Source organism: Leucopleurus acutus, assembly GCF_964270905.1.
Source record: "Leucopleurus acutus genome assembly, chromosome: 1".
In the NCBI taxonomy this organism is placed as follows: Eukaryota; Metazoa; Chordata; class Mammalia; order Artiodactyla; family Delphinidae; genus Leucopleurus; species Leucopleurus acutus.
The window spans coordinates 136006219-136032265 of record NC_139142.1 but is presented as its reverse complement, the minus strand read 5'-3'; the positions used below and the strand labels follow the sequence as shown (position 1 = coordinate 136032265).

General features: G+C 38.3%; 1 protein-coding gene across 1 annotated transcript in view; it reads right to left on the bottom strand.

Annotated features, from left to right (window-relative positions):
* IQCH (IQ motif containing H) overlaps positions 1 to 26047 on the bottom strand; it is a gene marked incomplete at both ends in the record, with an annotated part of 78974 nt that overhangs the window by 41961 nt on the left and 10966 nt on the right. Inside the window, 2 exons of the mRNA XM_082850471.1 lie at positions 2106 to 2222; positions 16644 to 16761. Of these exons, the coding sequence (XP_082706597.1) occupies positions 2106 to 2222; positions 16644 to 16761 (235 nt within the window). The remainder of the gene's footprint in view (positions 1 to 2105; positions 2223 to 16643; positions 16762 to 26047) is intronic.

The following is a 26047-nucleotide window of genomic DNA, read 5'->3' as shown; positions in this document are numbered from 1 at the left end:
TGGAGAAAATACCAGTTTCTGAGAACTAGTAATGTAAATTAGCAACAAATTCAAATTTTCTCTGTCAAAATGTCTAAGGTTATTTACAGGCTTTAGACAAGCTGTTCAAGTTTCATAAGAAGTAAGGAAACACATGGCCCTCAGCAGCTAAATAATAATCCCCTTTGAGTGTTTAGAGTAGTTATAAAAAGCAATTAGCCCTGATGCTGCTTTTCTAATTAACTATACATCACAACACTAGACACATTGCTTCAGTTTGGGCAAGCGCTTTCAAAAACATTTTTATAAGTGGTAAATCACAACTGTATTTATTCCCAAATATTCCACATGATTGTTTAAAACCAAACACTGGAATATTTCTTTCACAGCATTTTTTGCACAATGCTTGTTTTACAAATCTAAAATGAAAACATGTTTTTCACTTAGTACCATCATATATACATATATCAACATAAAATGATAGGGTCAACTATTTTGATTGAAATGCCAATAGTTTGGGCAAGATGTACATACTGTACATACATTTTAAAGTGCTCTGGTATAGATTTTTATGGAGTCAAGTTTCATGGGGAAAAACGGATCTTAAATACAATAAATGAGTATACATTATCTATGTCATACAAGGCCAAGTGCTTTCCCAAATCCTCTGTGTTCAAAGGACAGGGGTACAATATCCAAGGAATTCATCCTATTTGGGAATTTGAAAAAATATATAATAAATAACTAAGATTCTGCTCCAAATTTCAGATATAATTTTGAATTCCCTATTTATGTCAGAATCTTTACTCAGATTCATTAAAGCAAAGCTTAATCCCCCTAAATCTAGAGGTATGCCTTTTTAAACTTCAATACTCATCAGAAAAAGTTTGCATGAAATGCTGCAGTTGCCTTGGGCTACAAAGCCTCAGCGCTCCACCAGCTAAGCCAATATTAATTCTAGATTGAAGGGGAAAACCAACAACAACAAAAGAGAAATCTGCTTCTGTCTGTACGGCCAGAGAAATAATATTTTTATTTCAAGGGCTTTGGGCTCACGGGAAGCAGATAAAAACCTTTTCACATTATTCACAGTGACATTTTAAATAAAGTTTCAGCAGGAATAAAGATATCTAACTTTCGGGTTATTTCTTAGGCTATAAAGTGCTCTTAAACCAACCCTGTTAAAATAACATAAAGCACATATAAAGAAACTAAAAATATATTTCAGGGTTACATGAATGAAGTAGGCAGTTGAAAATGTCTACATAGGAAATTTGGAAGATTAATCTAACAGACTGTTATGCTGGTTAGAAATGGTTTTGCAATTTAATTCTAAAATTAATCTTGTTTTTAGTTTTGATTTCACTGAAGGATACATTTAAGACCTTTTGAGAGAAGCCAAAGGTTAAAAAATGTATCTAAAAATGTATAAATATCACTTTAGTAATTGTTTTCAATATTAGAAATCATCTCAAATAAAATAATTTTCCAAATAAAACTGAAGCACTACTCTTGATTCTCCTAAGAAAACCCTGCAACACAGAAAGAGTGCAATCCTTGCTTTGGGACACTCAGCAGCAAGTCAACGGCAAAAATAGGCACAGACTCTGAGATCCCTTAATGTCAGCCTCCGTGTCATTATTTTTCCTTCTCATCATTTTGCTGACATAAAGGATTAATCCCTACTTTCTTCAGATTTAGAATAATGTTCTCAAAATTTTGCCTATTGTATGAGTATACACCATTGAAGCTCATGCTTTGCTGTTGTTTTCTTTTGCTTTTTCTAGGAGAAGCCTGTACAAGAAATAAAATATTTAACATCTCTGTATTCTTTTTGTTGTTAAATTACTTTCTCTTGTTAAAATTATGGTACTAGCTTATTTAGGGATATCAGATAAAACAGAAAAATTTGAATGAGCTATAAATAGATCTCTTAAAAAGAGGTTTACATTTTCTTCATCATTTCTAATTACAAACGGAATGAAAGCCACTCTCATCTCCAAAAAATTCTAAGGACAATAGGATCCAAATTTTCACTTAAAATCCACATTGTATCTTACACGACTAATAAATGACTTCCAACTCTAAAAAAGAAAAAGAGCTCATTAAAACAACTCATTACTTACACATGCTTTTCTCTGATTAATACATGGCAAACTGATTCCATAGGTCGCATTTACAGCAGCTCTGTGGTGGATGTTTTCAGGATCCTGCATGATTTTTATATTCAACCCTGTCTTTCGCTGAAACAAAGAAACAATGAAACTTTCATGCCAGAAGAACAAAACTGCCTACTAACATTTTATATCCTCAAAGGAGTCTAAAGTTCTTTGAGAATAATTATTTTAATGTAATTCTCACTGGAAAAAAAAGTATATCTTTGGGTCTTTTATTTAGGTGACTAATTAGTCTTTTATTCACAGAAAAGGAATTTTCTGCAGATTTTCCTCTGTGTATCCTGTTACTCATAAAAATCCATCTGCAGACGCCATTCATTTTCTCAAAAATACTGCTAGAAGCCAGCCAAGGTGGACAAAGGATAGAATACCTGGTCTCGATTTATTTTTAGCTTTCCAGGTCAAGAATTTTGCCAATGAAGTCTATACTACGACTATGCAGGTAGAGGGCTCCCTTGGTCTGTTAAAGCGTCCCCTTTCCTTGAGGGACATTTACAGGTAAATCTCAGTTTGGACTTGGTAAATTTACCACAACAAACTTATCCACTCCTTCGCAGAGCTTTTGCTATCTATAGGAAAAATATATGCTCTCATTAGAAAAAAGAAACACGCATCTCATTTGAACCACGTGTTCCTCATTTAAAGTAATTCAAATGAGTTACTGCTGAGATGCTTAAATATGAACCACCAGGATAGGCAGCACAGTGGTAGCGGGGAAGGGGCACTGGATAGGTGACCAGAGACCTAGGCTCCAATCTTGCTCTACCCTGGACTGCCTGCGTGTGACCTTGGGTAAGTTACTTCCCCTCTTTGGAAGCCAGTTTCTTTATTTGCAAAGTGCGACATTAGACTTGACGGTCTGTCTCTTGAAGGACTATCAACCCCCCAATCTCCCCCTCCCATGTTTTGCTTTCTATTATTTGATGCTAAAAGGTAAATTGACACTTAAGGAATATGGTAGTACCAACAGTTTCTGAAGTCTTTTGTGACTTTTAAATTTAGTGGGTTTTAGCATATTCATAATGTTATACAACCATCACCCCTACCTCAAATGCAGAACGTTTTCATTACCCAAAAAGAAAACGCATACCCATTAACAATCAGTGCTCATCTCCTCCTCTATCCAGAGCCTGGCAACTGCTAATCGACTTTCTTTCTCTTGGATGTGCCCATTCTGGATATTTCTTATAAGTGAAATCATACAATATGTGGTCTTTGTGACTTTTTAAAAAGGAGGTGTGAGCAATTAAAAACACTGATTTCCTTTCAATGGAGTGTCTTAGTTCTGAGGGCGATCTGATGCAATTGTTAAAACGGTTATAGGAACCAGCCAGATGAGCTCATGCTGTAGTAATTTCTTTGATCTTAAGCATTCATACGTGGCCTGTGCCTGAGGTCAAAGTGAAGGGGAAGACTACAAAAACACCTATGGAATGCATGCCGTCTAGATAAGTTATTTCTTAACACAGTCTCCAAACCTTTTTATTATTATTTTTTTTTTGCGGTACGCGGGCCTCTCAGTGTTGTGGCCTCTCCCGTTGCGGAGCACAGGCTCCGGACGCGCAAGCTCAGCGGCCATGGCTCGCGGGCCCAGCCGCTCTGCGGCATGTGGGATCCTCCCGGACCGGGGCAGGAACCCGTGTCCCCAGCATCGGCAGGCGGACTCTCAACCACTGCACCACCAGGGAAGCCCCAAACCTTCTTTTTATTTTTTTAATAGTTTTTAGACCAAATCTCCAAATAACTGCACTCAATTGTGCACATGATTTAACCCATGCAGGGACACAGGTTACAAATAAGGCATAGCTCTTCCCTCTCCTTAAAGTCTGTGTGGTGACAAAAATAATGTAGTGCCTAATTATAAATGGCTTTCCTTCTGTGGGTAACCCACACTTACAGCACTACTCCAGGGTTTTTGCATGGAAGCTGAGTGCCTCTTTTATTGAAATTAATACCTGAACATAATTTTTTCCTTCTTAATTAAACTTTCAGAATAATTTCCATTCTACCAAGGATTGGGAAATTGCTAATATGTATTATATTGGCTGGATGTGGTTTCTGTAATTCGGGTGTTTTTTAAATGTGTATTCTGTTTACAGCTGATGGCAATAACTTCATCTATCATGTCTAAGCTTTGTTAGAACTTTTAAATTCTGGGATCATTGGCTCAGTGGACCATAGCCATTTTCTTAGTTTTCTTATGCTCCATCAACTTTATGTGGCTTTGGGACTGGTATAGAAAGGAAATGATCAAATACAGAATCATTGTTAAAACTGGCATTAAAAACTAGTTGTTTCCTTCCATTTTTACATTTCTGTGGCACTGAACACAGATATTTCTGGAAAGAAATCAAAATGTAAATAGAAATCCAACAGAAATGATAGGTTGTAATAGCAATTCTTTATTAGCTTCTAAAGCAATGGAAAAATCCTTTAAAATTATTAATATTCTAATATTTTCTCTTTTGACTCCAAAGCATGTGTATGCCAAAATAATATGTAGCACACATGATTTAATTCCCCTTTTAAAAAATATTAAGAGTTTACATTTAAATAATATAAAAACATCAAATGGTCTCACTGAAAATCACTGTCATATACATTCATAACCTAAATTTATCTTACAAACCATCTATAGAGATGTATAGGGAAATATTTATGAGCATAAGCTACATTGTCAGACCCAGTAATAAGATTTTTCAAGAAAAATAATTATAGATTTAAAAACAAAAACAAAATTAATCATTCCATTTAGCATAAAAGCAATGCTGTGGAAGATGATCATTTTTTACCAACAGTGAGATAAATATCAGAAATAATTTCAGAAAATTTTCTTAAATTGTTCAAGAAAAGACAGCAATTTATTTAATCTATCTTGAGTGACTAAACAATCTAAACTTTGTATCCTCTCCTTTTGATAGTAATTACAAGCAGATATATCAAATGTGACTCTCATTTAGACTTTGGTTTGTAAGAACAAAAGTTATTATCAGAGCCAATTACTGTTTTACCTACATGGCTGCACAGAGCAGGGAGCTCAATTTTCATCTCATCAGTGATTTTGTGGTATTTATTTTATTACTATGCCCACAAAGTGATATAAGAAGGAAATAGCTTATGCTATTAAAACTAAGGCTTGAACATAAGAGGCTAAGGTTTCTTTTAGAAGAAGTTCTGAATTAAAAACACTAGGCAGCGTGTAATGCCAGCTCCCCAGACATGGGCAGACCATAAAATGACATACATCTGAGCAGTAGATCCCACACAGAGTAATCAAAATTGAAATGCTTCACAAACAAAGTTGAGACAAGCTATTTACTAAGTTACAGTGTTATCAGCATAACATTATTCTCAATAGTGTTTGCTACAAGTAATGCCTTCTTTTTTTAAATTCAATTTTATTAATTTTAAATTATTTTTTAATTATTTTTTTAATTAAAAACTTTTTTTGGCTGTGTTGGGTCTTTGTTGCTGCATGCGGGCTTTCTCTAGTTGCAGCAAGCGGGGGCTAGTCTTTGTTGTGGTGTGCAGGCTTCTCATTGTGGTGGCTTCTCTTGTGGCAGAGCGTGGGCTCTAGGCACACGGGCTTCAGTAGTTGTGGCACGCAGGCTCAGTAGTTGTGTCTTGTGGGCTCTAGAGCGCAGGCTCAGTAGTTGTGGCGCACGGGCCCAATTGCTCCGCGGCATGTGGGATCTTGCCGGACCAGGGATTGAACCCGTGTCCCCCGCACTGGCAGGTGGATTCTTAACCATTGTGCCTCTAGGGAAGTCCCACTACAAGTAATGCCTTCTAAAATGTATGTTGGTTAATATCATATTCCCACTGGTTAAAGATATCTACTGTTTAATCTCAAAACCAAAAAAAAAGAAAAAGAATCCAGTCACCTTTAATGCTCTGATTCTTTCAACCATTATTATATTTAGTTGAAAGAACAGTAGATACCAAGTCCTAGTTCAAGCTATATGATCTAGAGTTTTCATTTGTTAAAACTGGATAGTAATACCTACCTACATGGGGTTGTTTGTGAGGTTTAAGTGACTAATGTGTGTTAAGTATCTCAAATGATAAAGTACTACTCAGGATCCTACAGGCCCCAAAATACTAATGCAATGCAGTGAAACACTTCAAATATATAAAAATCTATAGTTCTTAATAATATTTCCCCCTTCCCCCAAAAAACCCTAATTAATAAATTAATCTGAAAGTAGATAGATCAAAGAAAGAATCATACATTTATCCCGCTTTTCCTGAAAATCTGTTTTTCAGATTCACCAAAGAGTTGCTAAGGGAAAGTTCTTCAGAGAAGCTAATAAATGCGGAAGGAATGATAGAATTATAAAATTACCAATAAACAAATAAATAAAACTATGACTTTGTAATTCCTAATGAAATAGTTAGGTAAATATCAGTTTTTGCTAATATCATTAGGTGAAAGGTTGTGGGGAATTTTACTCATTATTATTTTAATTAATTAATTTATTTGTTTATTTTTGGCTACACTGGGTCTTTGCTGCTGTGCGTGGGCTTTCTCTAGTTGTGGTGAGTAGGGGCCACTCTTTGTTGCGGTGTGCGGGCTTCTCATTGTGGTGGCCTGTCCTGTTGTGGAGCATGGGTTCTAGGCACATGGACCTCAGTAGTTGTGACATGCAGGCTCAGTAGTTGTGGCTCGTGGGCTCCAGAGCACAGGCTTAGTAGTTGTGGCGCATGGGACCAGTTGCTCCACAGCATGTGGAATCTTCCCGGACCAGGGCTTGAACCTGCGTCCCCTGCACTGGCAGGTGGTTTCTTAACCACAGCGCCACCAGGGAAGCCCGGTTGTGGGGAACTTATATAGGATAGATCAAACTGGTAATACTCAGACTCACTGATCAATCTTAATAACATCATTAAAAGAGAGAGAAGAAATTGCCTCCTGATATGCTATAAAAGGAAGTACACCACACCACCTGTGAAGTATTCCCAACAAAAAGATGTCACCTGAATCTGATCAAGCTTCTAGATAAAACTACTAGTTTACAAGAAATACTAGGGACAGAGGAATGTGTAAAATGACACCATGAGATTGCAATCAGCCAATCCAGACTAAGGGGGTGGAGAACCTGTATGACAAATGACCTGGTTTCTTTAATAAGTGACATTAAAAAAAAAATTGAAGTACAGTTGATTTACAATGTTGTGTATAAGTGACATTTTTTTAAATGAGGGAAACTGCTATAGATAAAATGAGATACAAATGTAACGTGTGATATTGTACAACATGGGGACTATAACCTTTAAAAATTGAGAATCACTATAGTACACCTGTAACTTATATTGTACATCAACTATACTTCAATTTTAAAAAATAAACAACAACAAAAAACCACAAATGCAATGTGTGGACATTGTTTACATCCTGATTCAAACAAACGAGAAGAATAGTTTTAAAACAATTGGGGAAGACTGAACATGGACTGAGAATTATACAGTGTTAATGCATTGTTAAATTTGTTAGATGAGATAATAGTTCTGTTTTTTTTAAGTCATTATCTGAGGTGTTTAAAGGTAAAACGACATGATGTCTGGGATTTGCTTTAAAAGACTTCACCGAGAAAAGTGGAGGGAATAGATGAAATAAGAATGGTAAAATTAAGGCAACTGTTAAAGTTGGGTGATGGTTACATGGATTTCATTTTGTTTTTGTGTCCATTCAAAGGTAAATTTTCGTAATAAGTTATATTTAAAATTAAAGTGTAGTTAAAATTTAATTATTCATTAACTTATTATTTGAATTCTAACATTCTATGCTTTATGATATTCCCTCTTACCTCCCTGCTAGGCTAGGGGATCAACAATCACAGCATCACTTAACCCCAAGCTGGTTCTAAAAAGCCCAGCTGCCTCAGGTTAACAAAACCTTAAGACTTTAATTCCATTCCGATGTGCCTGTCCTATGTTCTGATTCCTGTAGTTGAATTGTAGAACAAGAGGAAGGTTGGGGGAGAGAGCTAACATTTATTCAGCCTCTATTTTGTACTTGGCACCATAATATGCGGGGCTTGTCATAATCCAAGTGCTGTCCTATAGCCCTTAAAATGGGAAGAGGGAGCATATGATATTATCGCTACTTTACTAATGAGGACAAATGGCTAAGGGACTTCTCAAGGTCATATAATCCAAAAGTGGAGAGACAGGATTGTATTGATATCTCTGACTTCAAAAGCCTCTTTCCATCATAACATGCTGTCCCATTACAACGAAATGTTTGTTGATACACTCTTGATTTAACTTCCTATATATCAGGATCTATCTATCCTTTACTTCCTCTCTAATCCCCACAGGCACTGCTTTGATCTGTGCCCTCATTGATTATTACACGGACCTCTGTAATGGCCCCTACAATGAGTCTCCTTACCTCCAATCCATCCTCTGCATGACCTTCAGAATGATTGAACTTCTGATCACTAATTGAAATACGTATCTCACCTCCAGTTAAAGAAAAAAAAACCCCATAAATCCAGACATAGAAAAATTAAATTTGGTAATGAGAAGGATAACGGTAACGAGAATAAGACTGTTTGCTGTATGTGACTGAAAATTGGAAGAATATTACTTCAGTAAGACAGAATTTATTGTTCTTATGTATATGAAGTCCAGAGATAGGTTAGTCAGGGTTGGTTTGGAAATCCAGGAAGTTACTAGGGACCAGGCTCCCTCCAGCTTAATATTCTGCTATTCCTAATATATGGGCCTCTTCCTCTTGGTCTAAGATGGCTGCTAGAGTTCCAGCCAACACAGCCCCATTCCAGGCAGCAGAATAGAGAAAGGGGAAGAAAAAGATCAAAGAGCACAAGTCAGCTATCTTTTAAGGCAGTTTCCAGAAAACTTCCCACAATACCCACCCCTAACATTTCATTAGCCAGTACTACTTGGTCATATAGCTATGTCCAACTGCAAGGGATGCTGGGAAATGTAGTCTTTATGTTGGGCACCCATATATCTAGCTAAAAATCAGCTGCTCATGAACGCCATTGGGGCCCAGTCCCTTTCCCCCTTTCTGTCCTAACCATCCTCAGAATATTGCCCTTTGTCCCTACACTTGTCACCTTGTGGTTGCAATATGCTTGCTGCAACTCCAGTTGTCATGTCTGTGTTCAGGGGAGAAAGAAGGAGGAAATGGGAGAAGGGACATGCCAGTTGTTACTATATCCTTTCATCTGGAAAGCAAAATATCCCCTAGAACCAACCCCAGGAGACTGCTGCTCAGTACTCACTGGACAGAATTGGGACACATGGTCATACTTAGCTGCAAGGAAGGCTCAGAAATGAGGACCCTTATTCCACCTGGCATGATGCCATCCTGAACAAAATCACAGTTTATAGTAATGCAGATGAGGGAATGGATACTGGGTAGGGAACTAAAAATTTCTGCCACAATCATGCAGTCTTCCCTAGCTAAGGAAGCAAGTACAATAAGATAAAAGTGATAAATAGTGAAATAATGAGAGGTCAGTGGATTGAAGGTGCTTACTGAAGTGAAGAATTGTTGGAAGAATGTACTATGTGAGCTGGCAGACTAGGACATAGAGGTCAGAGACTGCTGTGGTTGAAACAGATTTTAGAGATGATGTACTTACTGGTTACAACAAAGCCCAGGCATTTGGCATATCCCCCTGGCCCTACCAGAGTACTTTTGCCAAACCTCTAATATTGCACTCACCACTCTGTCTGTAGAATGCCTGTCTACAGACTGTGAGCACCTACAGCACTGAAATCTGCATTCCAGCACCTAGCACATAGTAGCATTAAAATCAAAATATTTGAAGAAATGAAACAGCACACCAGTGAGGAAAGACATTTTTTAGTTTTACTATGTTTGTGTCATTCTTACAATATGCCATGGAGACACTGTCATCAGCTTATAGCAGTAGTGTGTGCCAAAGGTGACATTCTGTCCTGTTTTTATGGCACATGGGCCAGTTGCTAATTCCGTGACCTCCCTTCTTTTGCTACAAGCTACTCTCATGTGTTGGTGGCCAGGGAATGAGGGCTCCCTGAATGCCCAGAAGTTAGCATCCCCTGGTAAGCCAGGGAGAGAGGCAGGAGAAATTTGGGATGCCATCTTTGAAATGTTATTGAACCATGGAATACCATATAATAAATTTTGAGTGTGCTTTGCAGTTGTAGTAAATAGCTTATGTTTCTGGAGAAGATGCTCTAAGTCATAAATATGTAGCTAATTGACTCTTCTCATAGAAACAATGTTATTAGAAAATATAGTCCTAAGGGCCTATTTTTTTTAAACATCTTTATTGGAGTATAATTGCTTTACAATGGTGTGTTAGTTTCTGCTGTATATCAAAGTGAATCAGCTATGCATCTACATATATCCCCATATCTCCTCCCTCTTGTGTCTCCCTCCCACCCTCCCTATCCCACCCCTCTAGGTGGTCACAAAGCACCGAGCTGATCTCCCTCTGTCCTCAAGTCCATTCTCTACGTCTGCGTCTTTATTCCTGTCCTGCTAAGGGCCTATTTTTGATGCCCATTTTTTATAGAAATAACCCCAAATACCACGTTTAATCACCTGTTCCACTAGCCATAAGTTATACTGTAAAGTATAAACCTCTTTATATATATAAACTAATTGAATGGTAACCAATTACAGTAAAACAGCATTGCATATGATAGAGTATAATAGTGTATTATAAATAATTCTAATGTGGCTTCACAATTGCCATATTAGTATCACTGCAACAAATCAGAAATGGAAAGGTCACTTTTATCAGGAGCATTGCATTGAGAAGTTTCTTTGGGAAAGTTTAGAGGGACATATCTGAGGATAATTCTGGGGATGGTTAGGAACTTTTGTGGAAAAAATCAGGAATTTATTCAGCTGCTTTCTTTTTTTTTCCCCAGTTGTAAATTTCCCTGTGGCCAACACAGGGAGGGAGCTCAAGGTTTCGTATTTTTAACAGTGGTGAGGAAAAGCCAGGACTCTGAAGTTAAACAGAGCTGAGTCTGAATCCCAGTTCTCCTATTTCTTAGTTTTAAGTTACTATCATCTCTCATCCTCGATATGCTCGTCTGTCAGATGGGGATAACAATAATTCCTTCCTTCAGAAATGTTGTGAGGGTGAGATATGATTTCATCATCATGGCTAACACAGGCTCCTGAATGGTCTTCCTGCTTCCACCCTTGCCTTTCTACATCATATTCTCCGCCTGGCAGCCAGAGTGATCCTTGTCAATTGCAAATCATATCCAATTGGTCCCCTGGTGAAAAGCCTCCCATCTCACTCAGATCTCCGCAGTCCTTACAATGGTCTGCAAGATCTGGTCCCTATCCCTGTTCCTACTTCTCTCCCCCTTGCACATTCCTCTCTAGCTTCCTTGCTGTTCACACTCCTAATTCAGAGTCTTTTCAGGTTCTGTCTTCTCTGCCTAGAATACTCTTTCCCCAATTATTTGCCAAATAACTTGCTTCCCCATATCCATCAGATTTCTGTTCAAGTGTCACCTTCCAAGTGAGATCATCCCAACACTCCCTATGTTCCTAACCTAACTTTTCTCTCATCAACTAACATACTCTATGTTTACTTTTCAAACTGTTTTCTGTTTTCCTGACGACTACCTTACCCCAACTAGAATGTAAGCCCCATGAGAGTAGAGAAATTTGCCAGACGCCTAAAATACTGCCTGGTACATATCAGGTACATAAGTGAGGTTGGCCAGTATTCATCAACAAATAAGAAGAAAAATGAACACTTACATAGCACTCACCATGCATGGGGCACTGTTACAAACATATACGTATGTTAACTCATTTATCCTTACAACAGGGTGTCATAGAGCCCATTTTGCAGATGAGGAACTGAGGCACAGAGAGGTTAAATGACTTGCCAAAGTACAGATAGTAAGTGGTAGAGAACCGGGATGTGAACTCATACTTCTGACCATCATGTTGCCATCTATTGAGAGCCTCCTCCAGGCTGGGCACTGTCTAGGCACTGGTTACAGTAATGAACTAAACAGAGTCTCTCTGCTTTAGATTAATAGAGACTTAAGAAATAAAATAATCAAACACAATGTATAAATCTTAGCAGATCCAAGTTTGGACAAAAGACCAGTAAAAGCCGTTTGGAGGATAATGAGGGAAATCTGAATATGACCTGAGTATTTATTACATTCAGGAAGTATTGTTATAATGGTAATGTTATAATGGTGTGATAATGGTATTGTGGCTAAGTAGGAATGTGTTCATTTTTAAAGACACGCGTTAAAGCATTAAGGGGTGAAATGTCTATATGTCTGTATTTTAAAACATTTCAATAAAAAATAGATGAAGCAAAACTGGTAAAGGTTAACAATTGTTAAATCTAGGTGAAGGAGAAATAGTTATTCATACACTATTTTTGGCTTATTTGAATATTTTCATACTAAGAAGGTTTTAAGAAACCACAGAAAGGGAAAAATCGTTTTTAAAAGTTTCTGCTCCCATGGAGCTTATATTCTAATGAGAAGACAGAGATCACAGTGCTTGTTGGTTACTTGTAGGCATTCTCTTCTCCCCACTTTATTCTGTAAAATCCACCCGCTATTTCACCAGCAAATTTTTCCCATCCAATATTAAGTGAGATATAACTCACAGTGAAAATCTGTAAAGCAACCCTTACTTGCCCTGACATTTTCTGTCTTTTATCTCTCATCACGTTTTTCCTCATAATGGGAAAAATCCTCAAAACTTTAGTTTTTATCAAATTTTGAAAATCACTTTCTCAGTGAGATCCATATTCACAAAATTAAAGATTCTTCCCGGGGCTTCCCTGGTGGCGCAGTCGTTGAGAGTCCGCCTGCTGATGCAGGGGACACGGGTTCGTGCCCCGGTCTGGGAAGATCCCACATGCCGCGGAGCGGCTGGGCCCGTGAGCCATGGCCGCTGAGCCTGCGTGTCCGGAGCCCGTGCTCCGCAACGGGAGAAGCCCGCGTACTGCAAAAAAAAAAAAAAAAAAAAAAAAAGATTCTTCCCATCTTAGACACAGATCTTGCACATTGCTGTATTGTATTAGATCACAATATATATTTTTATATTTGTTTTGAGGGATAAAGCATCCATCTTATGGAATTCATTTGGAAAATAACTCTCAAGCAATGAGATGTGTCTTTTTTCCCTGCTCCGCAAACATACAAATTGTATCATGCTTCTAAGTAGGTCCTTGCGTTTAAACTGTTTAGGAACTTCTATTTGAAATTGCCTTCAGACTTAGCTTGCCGAACACAACAAGAAAATCAAACACTCTCTTGGCCTATAAAGTTTTTCTCCTCTTCCTCCCTCCTCCTTATCTATTTCGTTTGTTATTTCAAACCCTTTCCTTGACTGTTATGAGTACATGTGCGCCTATCGTCCAAGGTGCCTAAAAGAAGGATTGGGCTGGTGTTGATTTGGAGCCTTAGCTCCAGTCTTTTCTTTATATCATAAAGAAAAGCCATCAGAATATGGCTTTTTCAAATGTAAAAGAAATTGATAAACAATTCTTTATTGTGATTCTTAATTACAACTGAGAAACTCCAGATGACTTGTCATTTTAGTTTTTTGGTGTGAAATGGAATTCCAAAAACAATTTCTTCACTTTGGAGAAAGAGCTTAAAGTAGCAACTGGGGTTTACCTAGTTTAAAAGGTTGGCAGTGGGCAATTAGAGGTGGTAATATCCCAGCTGGATTTCACAGCTACTCAATAATACAAGCTTTGAAGTTGGTGTAGTAGGCTTATAGAACAGCTGGCAAAACAGCACTGTTTGTCATTGACTTTACAGCGCAAAATTAGGGCTATCTTTGTGTCAGCAGTTATGCATTTTTAAGCAGATGTCACTGATATTAGATATAAAACAACAATAGGGATCCAGGCCCTGAAGGTAAAGTCAGGGTGGGAAACAGTCCATGCCCCTTTCTAAATGAAGCTCACCCCTGCTTGCAGTATTTAAAAGAACACGGGGCACATAAGATCCCTTATCTTTATAATCATTTGCCAGGATTCAGAACTCTTTTGGGAAAATAAATTTCTGGCCATAGTTTTTTGTTTATTTTCCTTCCTGGAATAATAATAGCAACCATGTGTTCTAAAATAGTCCTAATCTCATATATTTTATTTCATTGTCTTTACAACCTGGAGATCTCTAATCTTCCGCTTATGGACTAACTCCGGCCCTTCTGAGATTCTTGGCAAAGTAAACATTTAATGAAAGCAGAGCCTTAATAGTAAGGAAGATGAGAAGTTTAAGCTCCCTTTATAACAGTACTCAGTTTTTGTTTTTCGTGAGAGCCTTTATTATTACCTGGTATTTTCTTATTGATTGTCTATCTCCACTCCCCTAGAATGTAAGCTCTGTGAGAGTGGGGGGACCTGGTCTGAATTGTTCATCCCAGGGTGCCTCTAACAGTCCTTGGCACACAGGAAGTATTCCACAGATAGTGGCTGAAGGAACCCAATGTGACAAGTACAGTGACAAAGGTAGGAGTGGGCTGCTTTGAGAGTGCAGAGGATCCTGGATTAATATTTTATATGGGGATGAGCACACCATTCGAAGTCACTGTGTCGGTTTCATTTATTCATTCAACAAACATTTGTTGAGAGTAACCTGGCATTACATTGCAATGGACAAACTGACATGGATCCTGCCCTCATTAAGCTTATAATCTAGTGGGAAGTCAGGCATTTTTTAAAAAATCATATAACAATATCTAGTTATAAATTTTGGCAAATGTAATAAAGGAAAATACAAGGTATTCTCATCATAAGCATCTTTGCTGTACACATCTTTGCTGTAAGCATTTTTTTTTTTTTTTTTTTTGCTGTAAACATTTTTGCTGCAAACATCCTTGCTGCATAACTAATTGGCCATAAGGCAATTCTGCCATGAAAGATAAAATAACTGGCTGACAGTTTTTGATTTGACAGTTTCCACTGGTTGAAATGCATTAGTCATTATTGATGGCTTTATCAGGCTGATTGATGATGATTTGCCCCAAGAGCTGGTTTCTTATTTTGAAGCACAGTACCTGGAAAGAGAAAGAGACTGAAGGCCTTGAAGGTGCAGAGTTGAAGCCAGGTTTCGCATAGAACTTTGGAACATCTATCAGCGGACATGTAACAAATATGCCAAGAATAGAACACAGCTTAGCGGCTTTCACAGGGCAACGCAAAGCTCAGGTACAAACACGCACCCTAGTATTTGTAAACGGATACCTCTCTTAATGACGGACGAAATGTCAGTGAAAAAGAAAAAGCACAATGCCAAACAAGGAGACGAGTCAACAAACAAACAAAAATATGTATACAATACTATGAATGAAAGACTTGAAAGACAAGTGCTTAGGTAAAACCCACAAAATAAAATTGGTCATTTGTACAGTAGTGCCATGATCTACCCACATTTTAAATGTATTCAAATATTTTGTATTTTGCAAAAAAGTCATTTAAATTTTGTTATTCATTTCTCATGCTTTTTTATGTCCTTGTTAATGTCCCTCTTTTGTTTTTTGTTATTTTATCTCTTATAGCAAAATTGCCTTATGGCCAATTAGTTATGTGGCAAAAATGCTTGTGGTGGAAATGCTTGCAACAAAGAGGTCCACAGCAAAGATGCTTCCTACCAAAGTACCTAGAACTAATACAAACAATTGTAAAAAGGGTACCATGTGATGGTGGCACAACTCTGTGAATATACTAAAAACCTCTTAAAAGGGTGAATTTTATGGTATATAAATTGTATCTCAATAAAGCTATTACTTGAAAAAGGGTATCACGGTGGTTAAGAGCACAGCCCTGGATCCCTACATTTCTGGGTTCATGATCCTGGCTCTGACACTAGCTGTGTTCTCTTGGGCAACTTATTTAACATTTCTGCGTCTTGGCTTCTTCATCAATAAAATGAAGATAATAATAACATCTCCTTCTAGGATTATTCTGAAGGTTAAACAAGTTAATGTTCCCAAAGCACTGAAAATAGCATCTGGTACCCAGAAGAGGTGAACTGTTACCACTTTGGGGGAGTCAGGGAGGAAACAGCAATCAAATTGAAAGAATAACCAAAAGCCAGAAACCTCTTGGGCTCTATTCCTTGCCGCCTGGAAACTTAACTTCAAAGAAAGCTCTTTGGTCATAGAAATTGACCATGCTGTGAACATATCTGAAACAACAATGGCATGTTTTCTCATTTAGAACACAATTTCCCACCTTTGCTCTTGAAAAAAAAATTCTTTTCTAACAGCTTTATGGAGATATAATTCATAAACTTTAATTTCGCCCTTTCAAAGTGTATAATTCAATGGTGTTTAGTAGATTCACAGAGTTGTGCAGCCATCACCACTATTTAATTCCAGAATATTTCATCCTCCCCCAAAGACACTTGACAAGCATTAGACATCATTCCCCACTCTCCCCCCTCCTCCTTCCAGCCTCTGGCAACCACCAATCCACTTTCTGTCTCTATGGATTTCTCTCTTCCTACCTTTACTCTTGGAAAGGCATGTGGAAGTGAACTGTGCTGTCTTGGGGGTTGCCAAAGTTTCCCCTCAGATTCCAGAGGGAAAATAAATGATTTCTGATCAATTACAGCTGGAAGCAACCTAAGTTTAAAAAAAAATATTAAAGTCAAATTTGCTATCATAAAAGCTTCACAAATTGTAACTTAAAAACAATGCTTCCTAGTTAAATTACATTTTATGGGAAATATTCTATTGGTAATTACAATAAATTTGACCAACTTTAGCATTTTTACCACTATAAAACTGCAGTTGTTTATTAAGCATAAGAACTTTCTAGCCTGATAATGACCATTATAGCGTGAATAAAAAGCTCTATCTCTGGCTGAGTTTATATGATGCACAATTGACAGAATTACTACTCTATAAAATATTTCTCAATTAAAAAAATACAATATGCTGTATTTTGTTAAATAAAATTAAGTCACAATATAGCCAATGTTAAATATATTCAAAATGCTGATCCCTAAGCAGTTCATCCTTATATTTTTCATTTATTTTTTTTATTTTTATTTTTTTTTCATAAATTTATTTATTTTTGGCTGCATTGGGTCTTCGATGCTGCGTGAGGGCTTTCTCTAGTTGGGGCGAGTGGGGGCTACTCTTCCTTGCGGTGTGTGGGCTTCTCATTGCGGTGGCTTCTCTTGTTGCAGAGCACGGACTCTAGGCATGCGGGCTTCAGTAGTTGTGACACGCGGGCTCAGTAGTTGTGGCTCCTGGGCTCTAGAGCGCAGTCTCAGTAGTTGTGGTGCACGGGCTTAGTTGCTCCATGGCATGTGAGATCTTCCCGGACCAGGGCTCGAACCCATGTTGAACCCATTGGCAGGCAGATTCTTAACCGCTGCACCACCAGGGAAGTCCCCATCATTATACTCTTTAAACTTCTGCTATTTCATATAATTGCAGAGACTTAAGGATCAAAGGTGGTGAAAGGTCTTCCTTGTTAAGCAGTGAGGAGTTCCATGGGATAACAATGTGCAAACAAAATAAAGTTGTAAGAATGTGTATATGTGTGTAATGTAGGTCTTAATTTTAATTTTAAAGCAGGTTCCAGTTCTTTAAGATGGTCAACATAATTAAGGTCAATTAAACTCAACAACAAATGACTCACTTTCTTGATTCTATTGTGATGCCCACTTTTGTAAAATTACCATTAAAAAGCAATTTATGGACTCTGGTTTCATTCCGACATGTAAAGAGCTTGGAAGTTTCGCTCCAATCCTCAGCAAGAAAGCTGAAGAATCAGAAAAACAACTCTTCTCAGATACATCAAAGAATTGAGATCACAGGGAAAACTGCTGCCTTCAAAACTGGAGAAAGAGGTGGATAAAGCCCAAGAGCAGAAACCTGCTGCTGGAGCCAGTGCTGGGAAGAGCACTTCAATTCTAGTCAACAAATTTCTGGAGGCTCAGTGCGGATTCCCTTGAGAGTTAAAAACTCTGAGGGGCCAAGTCTTAGGATGGCAGATGACCCATACTTCCATGAGTTTTACCTCTAGGAGCCCCACCTTGTTTTCTCTGTGAAGATCAGAGAAAAATCCCCTCCTGCTTCCAGCAGGGAAAGAGGAAGAGAATACTCCAAGTTCTGTTCTTTGTTCTGTTCTCTATAATGAAAGCTAGGTCTCAGGGAAAACTATTTTATCAAAGGCTTATCTGACCTGAAGAAGGGCAATTAGCTAACTCCAGCTCCCTCTAGTCTTCCTGTCTCACCTAAGGGGGGGAAATGCTGAGAAAAACATGTGATGGTAACAGGGACACAGACCCTCCAAAAGAATGAGACCTAATCACAGGATTATTGCACGTTTCCCCCCAACACATACTACATCCACAGAGCCTCTGCATACAGAGGATTACAGGTGAAAGAACTGCAAGTCTCAGATTCTGTTTAGGAAGGAGTTTCTAGGGAAACCCAAAAACAATAGGGGGGACAAAAACAAAGATAGCTGGGGAAATTGAAGCCTCAGACATCTACAGTTACAGCAGACAGTAAACATGGCATAACACCTGGCCAGATAAAGGCCTACTTACTTCACACTAAATGCCTACCTACCTCAGTTCCTATTACCTAATACATCATGTCCAGCTTCCAACAAAAAATGACAAGCCATGCTAAAAGGCAAGAAAAAAACAGTCTGAGGAGACAAAGCAAGCATTAGAATCAGATTCAGATATGACAGAGATTTTGGAATTATCAGACCAGGAATTAAAAATAACTATGATTAATATGCTAAAGACACAAATGGGAAAAAGTGGACAATATACAAGAACAGATGGGTAATGTAAGCAGAGAGGTTGAAGCTCCAAAAAGAATCAAAAGGAAATGTTAGAAATAAAAAATATTGTCAGAAATGAAGGATGCCTTTGATGGTCTTATTAACAGACTGGGCATGGCCAAGGAAAGAATCAGTGAGCTTAAAGAAATGTCAATATAAACTCCAAAAATGAAATGCAAGGAGAAAAAAATTAACAAAGCAGAACAGAATGTTCAGGAACTGTGGGACAACTATAAACGGTGTAACATACCCATGTTGAGAATATCAGAAAAAGAAGAGAGAAAGGAGCAGAAGAAATATTTGAGTAATAATGGCTAAGAGTTTTCCAAAATTAATGACAGATGCTAAACCATACACCCAGGAAGCTCAGAGAATACTAGGGAGGATAAATACCAAAAAAAACCACACCTAGACAAATCATATTCAAACTACGGAAAACCAAGGACAAAGAGAAAATCTTGAAGATGGGGGAAAAAACTTACAGAAGAACAGGGATAAGAATTATATCAAACTTCTCTTCATAAACCACGCAAGCAAGAAGAGAGTGAGGTAAAATATTTGAAGTGTGGAAAGAAAAAACCCGCCAACCTGTAATTCTGTATCCAGCGAAATTATCTTCAAAAGTGAAGAAGAAATAAAGATGTTCTCAAACAAAAACTAAGAGAATTGGTCACCAGCGACTTGTCTTGCAAGAAATGTTAAGAGAACTTCTTCAGAGGAAATGAAAATAAAATAGGTCAGATATGGGATAGATGAGGCAAGCGGAAAATCCAGGGACCTCACCATCATGTCCTCCCCTACTCTCCACCTTTCAGAGTCTTCTTAAGTTTGTTTTATATATAACATCCAGGGGTTTTAATTGTATTTATCAGAAGGAATAGGGGAAAGTATTTCTATACCATCTTCCTAGAAGTGAAACTCTCTTAGTGTATTTCTTACAAACCTTTTACCTCTGTATTTATGTATTTAGAAGTGAATTTGGGGACTTCCCTGGTGGCGTAGTGGTTAAGAATCCGCCTGCCAGTGCAGGGGACACTGTTTCGAGCCCTGGTCCAGGAAGATCCCACATGCCGCGGAACAACTAACAAATCAACCTGCCCTGTGTGCGCCACAACTACTGAGCCTGCGCTCTAGAGCCCGAGAGCCACAACTACTGAGCCCACATGCCACAACTACTGAAGCCCAAGTGCCTAGAGCCCGTGCTCCACAACAAGAGAAGCCACTGCAATGTGAAGCCCGTGCACCACAACGAAGAGTAGCCCCTGCTCACCACAACTAGAGAAAAGCCCGTGTGCAGCAACGAAGACCCAATGCAGCCAAAAATAAATAAATAAATTTTTTTTTTTAAAAGTGAATTTGAATTGAGATACAATTTTGCATCCCCCTTTTTTCCCCCTCAACATATGCTGTGAGAATTTTTCCATGTCATGAAAATATCTTGGACAATATTGGTTTTAATAGCTATATAATACACAGATGTGTTGCAGATTTAATCATTGTTACTGTTAACATTTAAGGTATTTCCAAGTTTATTGCTACTAAATATAACACTGAAATGAACAAACTTATACAGAGATCCATGCGTATCTCTCCTTATATCCTAGGATAAATTCCTAAGATACAAACTACCAAATTAAAAAATAACAATTTAAAAAATCTTCTCACATACTTTGAAAAACCTCCTTTAAGAACTTTGTGACAACTTATACCTCCCACCAGCAGTATAAAAGTACACCCATCTTTCGGCCCCCTCATCAGCACTGAGTATTAGGGTGTTTTAAATGACATGTTTTGCTAACTTGTTAAGAAGAACAGTAATATATAATTTAATTCTTGTTTACCAGTGAGATTAAATATTTTTCACCTATTTACTGGTTGTTTGCATTTCTAGCTCTGTGAGTATTCTATTGATGTCCTTTTGTCTATGTCAAGGGTTTTTATTATTATTATTATCAGCGAGAGCACTTTGTATTTAAGAACATTAGCAATTTTTATATCATGTGTGTTGGAAATGTTTTCCAATTTTTAAATTTTATGATGCTTTTAAAAATTTTGTTTCAAAAAATTTCAAACCCATAGAAAAATTGAAAGAATAGTGAGCATCCAAATACCCTTCACCTAGATGACCAAGTGTTAACAACCTGTGCTTTGTCTCTCTCTGTAACTAGGAGGTAGTCATACTCTGTATAAGTAGGATTTGTGTACTGCTTTGTAACAACCCAGAAGAGATTGGCTCCAAGGGGGCTTCAATAACTGAGTGAAAATGTACCTTCTAATCTATACTCATCATTTAACAGAAACTTCTTCTTTCCTTCTCACTGTTTCTCATGATTATCTGCTTTGTTCTTGTTTTTTTTTCCCCCTCAAAACACTAGCATCACAGAATATAAAATGAAGATTTCTGTGCAGTTCTGATGGTGTTGGTACAGATGGTAGTCACCCTCCTAGTGTCAATAAGCAAAGCGTGGTCATTAAGGACAGTGTGAGCAGATATCTCAAGCAATAAAATCTGTGCAAGCCAGCAATGATAAGAGGAAGAATCACACTTTGACATAGAAGAAGACTCATTGCCAAAGTAGGGATAATAATGAAACCTGTTTTGAAAACAATACAAAAGCACTTTGAGCTCTTTGGAGAAAACATACCACTTTTGATAATGTCCTTATCATTGTTTTCTCAATGACTGCTAGGAAAATCTTGCATGTGCTGCATCCATTATCATCACTTTGTGTATCCATTGGGTTTTGTCTCTGTTAGACAAAACTACCAGATATTTTCTTGAGCAATACTTGGGAAAAAGGAAAACCATCCCCTGTGAAAATTAGCCTTCCTGGTTTTCAGGTAGCTATGGTGTAGGAGAGGATACTTGCAGACACTTGACTGGACTTCAATCTGGTCCTCGCTGTTCTGTTTGTTTTTAATTTTTTTATTGAAGTATAGTTGATTTACAGTGTTAATTACTGCTATATAGCAAAGTGATTCAGTTATACATATATATACAGTCTTTTTTAAAAATATCCTTTTCCATTATGGTTTATCATAGGGTATTGAATATAGTTGTCTGTGCTATACGGTAGAACCTTGTTGTTTATCCATTCCATATATAAAAGGTTACATCTGCTAATCCCAACCTCCCACTCCATCCCTCCCCCAACCCCCTTCCCCTTGGCAAACACCAGTCTGTTCTCTATGTCCGTGATTCTGTTTCTGTTTCATAGATGTGTTCATTTGTGTCATATTTTAGATTCCACATATGAGTGATGATATATGGTGTTTGTCTTTCTCTTTCTGGCTTACTTAGTAAGATAATCTCTAGGTCCATCCATCTTGCTGCAAATGGCATTATTTTGTTCTTTTTATGGCTCAGTAGTATTCCATTTTATATATGTACCATATCTTCTTTATCCATTCATCTGTCAGTGGACATTTAGGTTGTTTCTGTGTCTTGGCTATTGTGAATAGTGCTGCTATGAAAATAGGGGTGCATGTATCTTTTTGAATTATGGTTTTGTCCAGATATATGCCCAGAAGTGAGATTGCTGCATCATGTGGTAATTCTATTTTTAGTTTTCTGAGGAACCTCCATACTGTTTTACACAGTGGCTGCACCAACAGTGTAGGAGTGTACCCTTTTATCCACATCCTCTCCAGCATTTGTTATTTGTAGAGTTTTTAATGATGGCCATTCTGACTGGTGTGATGTGGTACCTCACTGTAGTTTTGATTTGCATTTCTCTGATAATTAGCGATGTCGAGCATCTTTTCATGTGCCTATTGGCCATCTTTATGTCTTCTTTGGAGAAATGTCTGTTTAGGTCTTCTGCCCATTTTTGGATAGGGTGGTTTGTTTTTTTGTTGTTTAGTTGTATGAGCTATTTGTATATTTTGGAAATTAAGCCCCTGTTGGTCACATCATTTGCAAATATTTTCTGCCATCCTGTAGGTTGTCTTTTCATTTTGTGTATGGTTTTCTTTGCTGTGCGAAAGCTTGTAAGTTTGATTAGGTCCCATTTATTTATTTTTGTTTTTATTTCTATTGCCTTGGGAGACTGACCTAAGAGAACATTGGTATGATTTATGTCAGAGAATGTTTTGCCCATGTTCTCTTCTAGGAGTTTTATGGTGTCATGTCTTATGTTTAAGTCTTTAAGCCATTTTAAGATGAATTTTGTGTATGGTGTGAGGGTGAGCTCTTCATTGATTTACATGCAGCTGTCCAGCTTTCCCAGCACCACTTGCTGAAGAAACTGTCTTTTTCCCAAGAGACTGTCTTGCTCCTTTGTTGAAGATTAATTGACTGTAGGTGTGTGGGTTTATTTCTGGACCCTCTATTCTGTTCCATTGATCCATATGTCTGTTTTTGTGCCAATGCCACACTGATATTGATTACTGTAGCTTTGCAGTATTGTCTGAAGTTTGGGGGGTTATGCCTCCTGCTTTGTTCTTTTTCTTCAGGGTTGCTTTGGCGACTCTGGGTCTTTTATGGTTCCATATGAATCTTAGGATTATTTATTCTATTTCTGTGAAAAATATCATGGGTAATTTGGTAGGAATCACATTAAATCTGTAGATTGCTTTGGGTAGTATGTGGACCTCACTGTTGATGACCTGTGTGACCTGGAACACTGGTGTGAGCCTCAGTTTGCATAGCTTTAAAAGGAAAGGGTAGGGTTTCCCTGGTGGCGCAGTGGTTGAGAGTCCGCCTGCCGATGCAGGGGACACGGGTTCGTGCCCCGGTCCGGGAAGATCCCACATGCCGCGGAGCGGCTGGGCCCGTGAGTCATGGCCGCTGAGCCTGCGCGTCCGGAGCCTGTGCTCCGCAACGGGAGAGGCCACAACAATGAGAGAGGCCTGCGTACCGCAAAAAAAAAAAAAAAAATCTACCTCATAGGTTAAAAAAAAAGTCCTTTGTAAACTGTCAAGTGTTAAGATAATGATGAAATTCATGATAATGAGGATGATGATCATTATTGTTTATCTTTTCTAAATAATTTTTAAAGGTGGATTCAGGAATAGTACTCATTTTGAGTGGACTCTCCCAATTTCCTGGGCTTCCGTAATAGAATGAAGCCCCATGTATCTGAAAAACATTGAATCTCAGTTACTCATAGGTACTGTGCTCTACTGTCAAAGGAGCAACAGGAACTTGTAGTCCTTATTATATGCCAGTCCTCTCAGAAGGAGTTGCTGCCATGGTTGTTTGGCCCCTGACACTCCACCAGACTCACTGTGTAAGCAGACATTGACAAGCCTACCAGCCTTATTGCCAGGTCCCACTCTTGGCTCAATCCTAGTGCAAGAGGCTTACTCTAGCCCTTCATAGCAATGGGGTAGCGGAATTTCCAGGACTAAGCTATTGATCACACAGAGGCAGGCCCTCTATTTGGCCAAAAGAACACTGATTCCAGGGAGTCATGCTTGTCCCAAGGATCCCAAGCACAAATGATCTGCATGAGGATTACCCAGAGTGTTTGTTACAATGCAGATTCCAGGACCCCATCTGGGAGCCAGGGAAAGAGGACTACAAACCCAAGTTTAAGAACCGTCACTCTAGACCTGTGGTCTCTCAAATAGGGTACCCACGTCTCAGGTGATACATAAGACAAGGCCATTCGTCGTGTGAAGAGAGTGTAAGAACTTCTATTTATCTATAATAAGAAATGCATAAAATAAAAAATAAAAATAAGAAATTACTTTGTACTACTATTTAATACTCAGTTCGTCACCGGATCCCTCACGTGGTCATGTCACCTGCGCTTCTGGATACCTCCTGAGAATGGAAGCTCCAAACCACAAAAGAACGAACAGGCGGGTCAGCATTGTATGTGTTTTTACAGAGCATTGGAGTGAACTGCAGTTTATTCATGAAGTGGGTTTGTGGATTATATTATTTAGTTTTAACTAAACTAAGCCTGGAAAAATGGACAGGTGTCCTAAAAAAAAATCCTGCGAAAAGCCACACTGTATTTAAGATAATGATGACATGCATTGGGAATTCCCTGGCAATCCAGTGGTCAGGACTCCGAGCTTTCACTGCCAGAGGGCGTGGGTTCAATCCCTGGTCGGGGAACTAAGACCCCACAAGCCATGCAGCAAAAAAACAAAAACAAAACAAAATGATAACAAGCATTGGTGAAAAACAAGAAAATGGCAGAACTTACACTTTTACTTCTAGCTTTTCTTCAGCCATATTAAAATGTAAAAATGATGATCAACCAATCAAACTTATGAAGAGTCAGCCTCCCCAAGCCCCCCAAACTTAAAAATTATCCAGAAGACTAACTAAGATATGGGCTTACATCCAACCAGCATCAATGCTGAATCTCAGCTAAGTGTAGAGTATTTTTGGGATATTAGCCACAACCAGTATAAAGCTGTCATGATTAACAAGATTAAGAAACCAAAACATTATAATTAATAACCTGTTTACAAGAGAAAGAAGTTTTGTGCTGTTAATAAAGAAATTTTTTAACTGTTTAGTTCCTCTTTATCTCATTATTGAAACATTTCTATGTTGCTGTTAGTTGATAATTCACTCTCTATGATAATAAGTATATAATTTACAAATAAGCAAGCACATTTTATGGGTTCACACCCAAATTCTTTGACTGATAGCCTTGTGGGATCCAAGGCCAGGTCCAGTTTCTGTCCCAACTTGAAACATTTATGAAACTAAGTCTCCCCCTTTGGCCTCCTGATCAGTTGTGAGCAACCGGTTTCTCAGTGAGTCATTCCATCAGTCATGAAAAAACTCCTTGTTTACTTGGGTATCCTAAGGACTTTGTCATGGAACCTCAGAAGAAAAATGCAATGAATTGGTCAGTCCTGCTCCTCCCAGGCATGTGAACCTGAAGAAATTCGGGGTTCTGCAACCTGCTTTGCATGTAATCTCCTGGGAGGCCACAGCAGACTCTGAAGCAAAGTCTATTCATGACGGTCTCTGGACAGTGCCCCGCCCCAAGTGCAGAGCCAGGTGTGACTATCTACCTGGGAATATGACAGTCACAGACAACCGGCCCTGAGCTCCTGGGTCTCATGTTTTCCATTTCCATCTGCTGCTTCTCCTCTTCTGCCCTGAGCCATGCCCTGTGACTCACA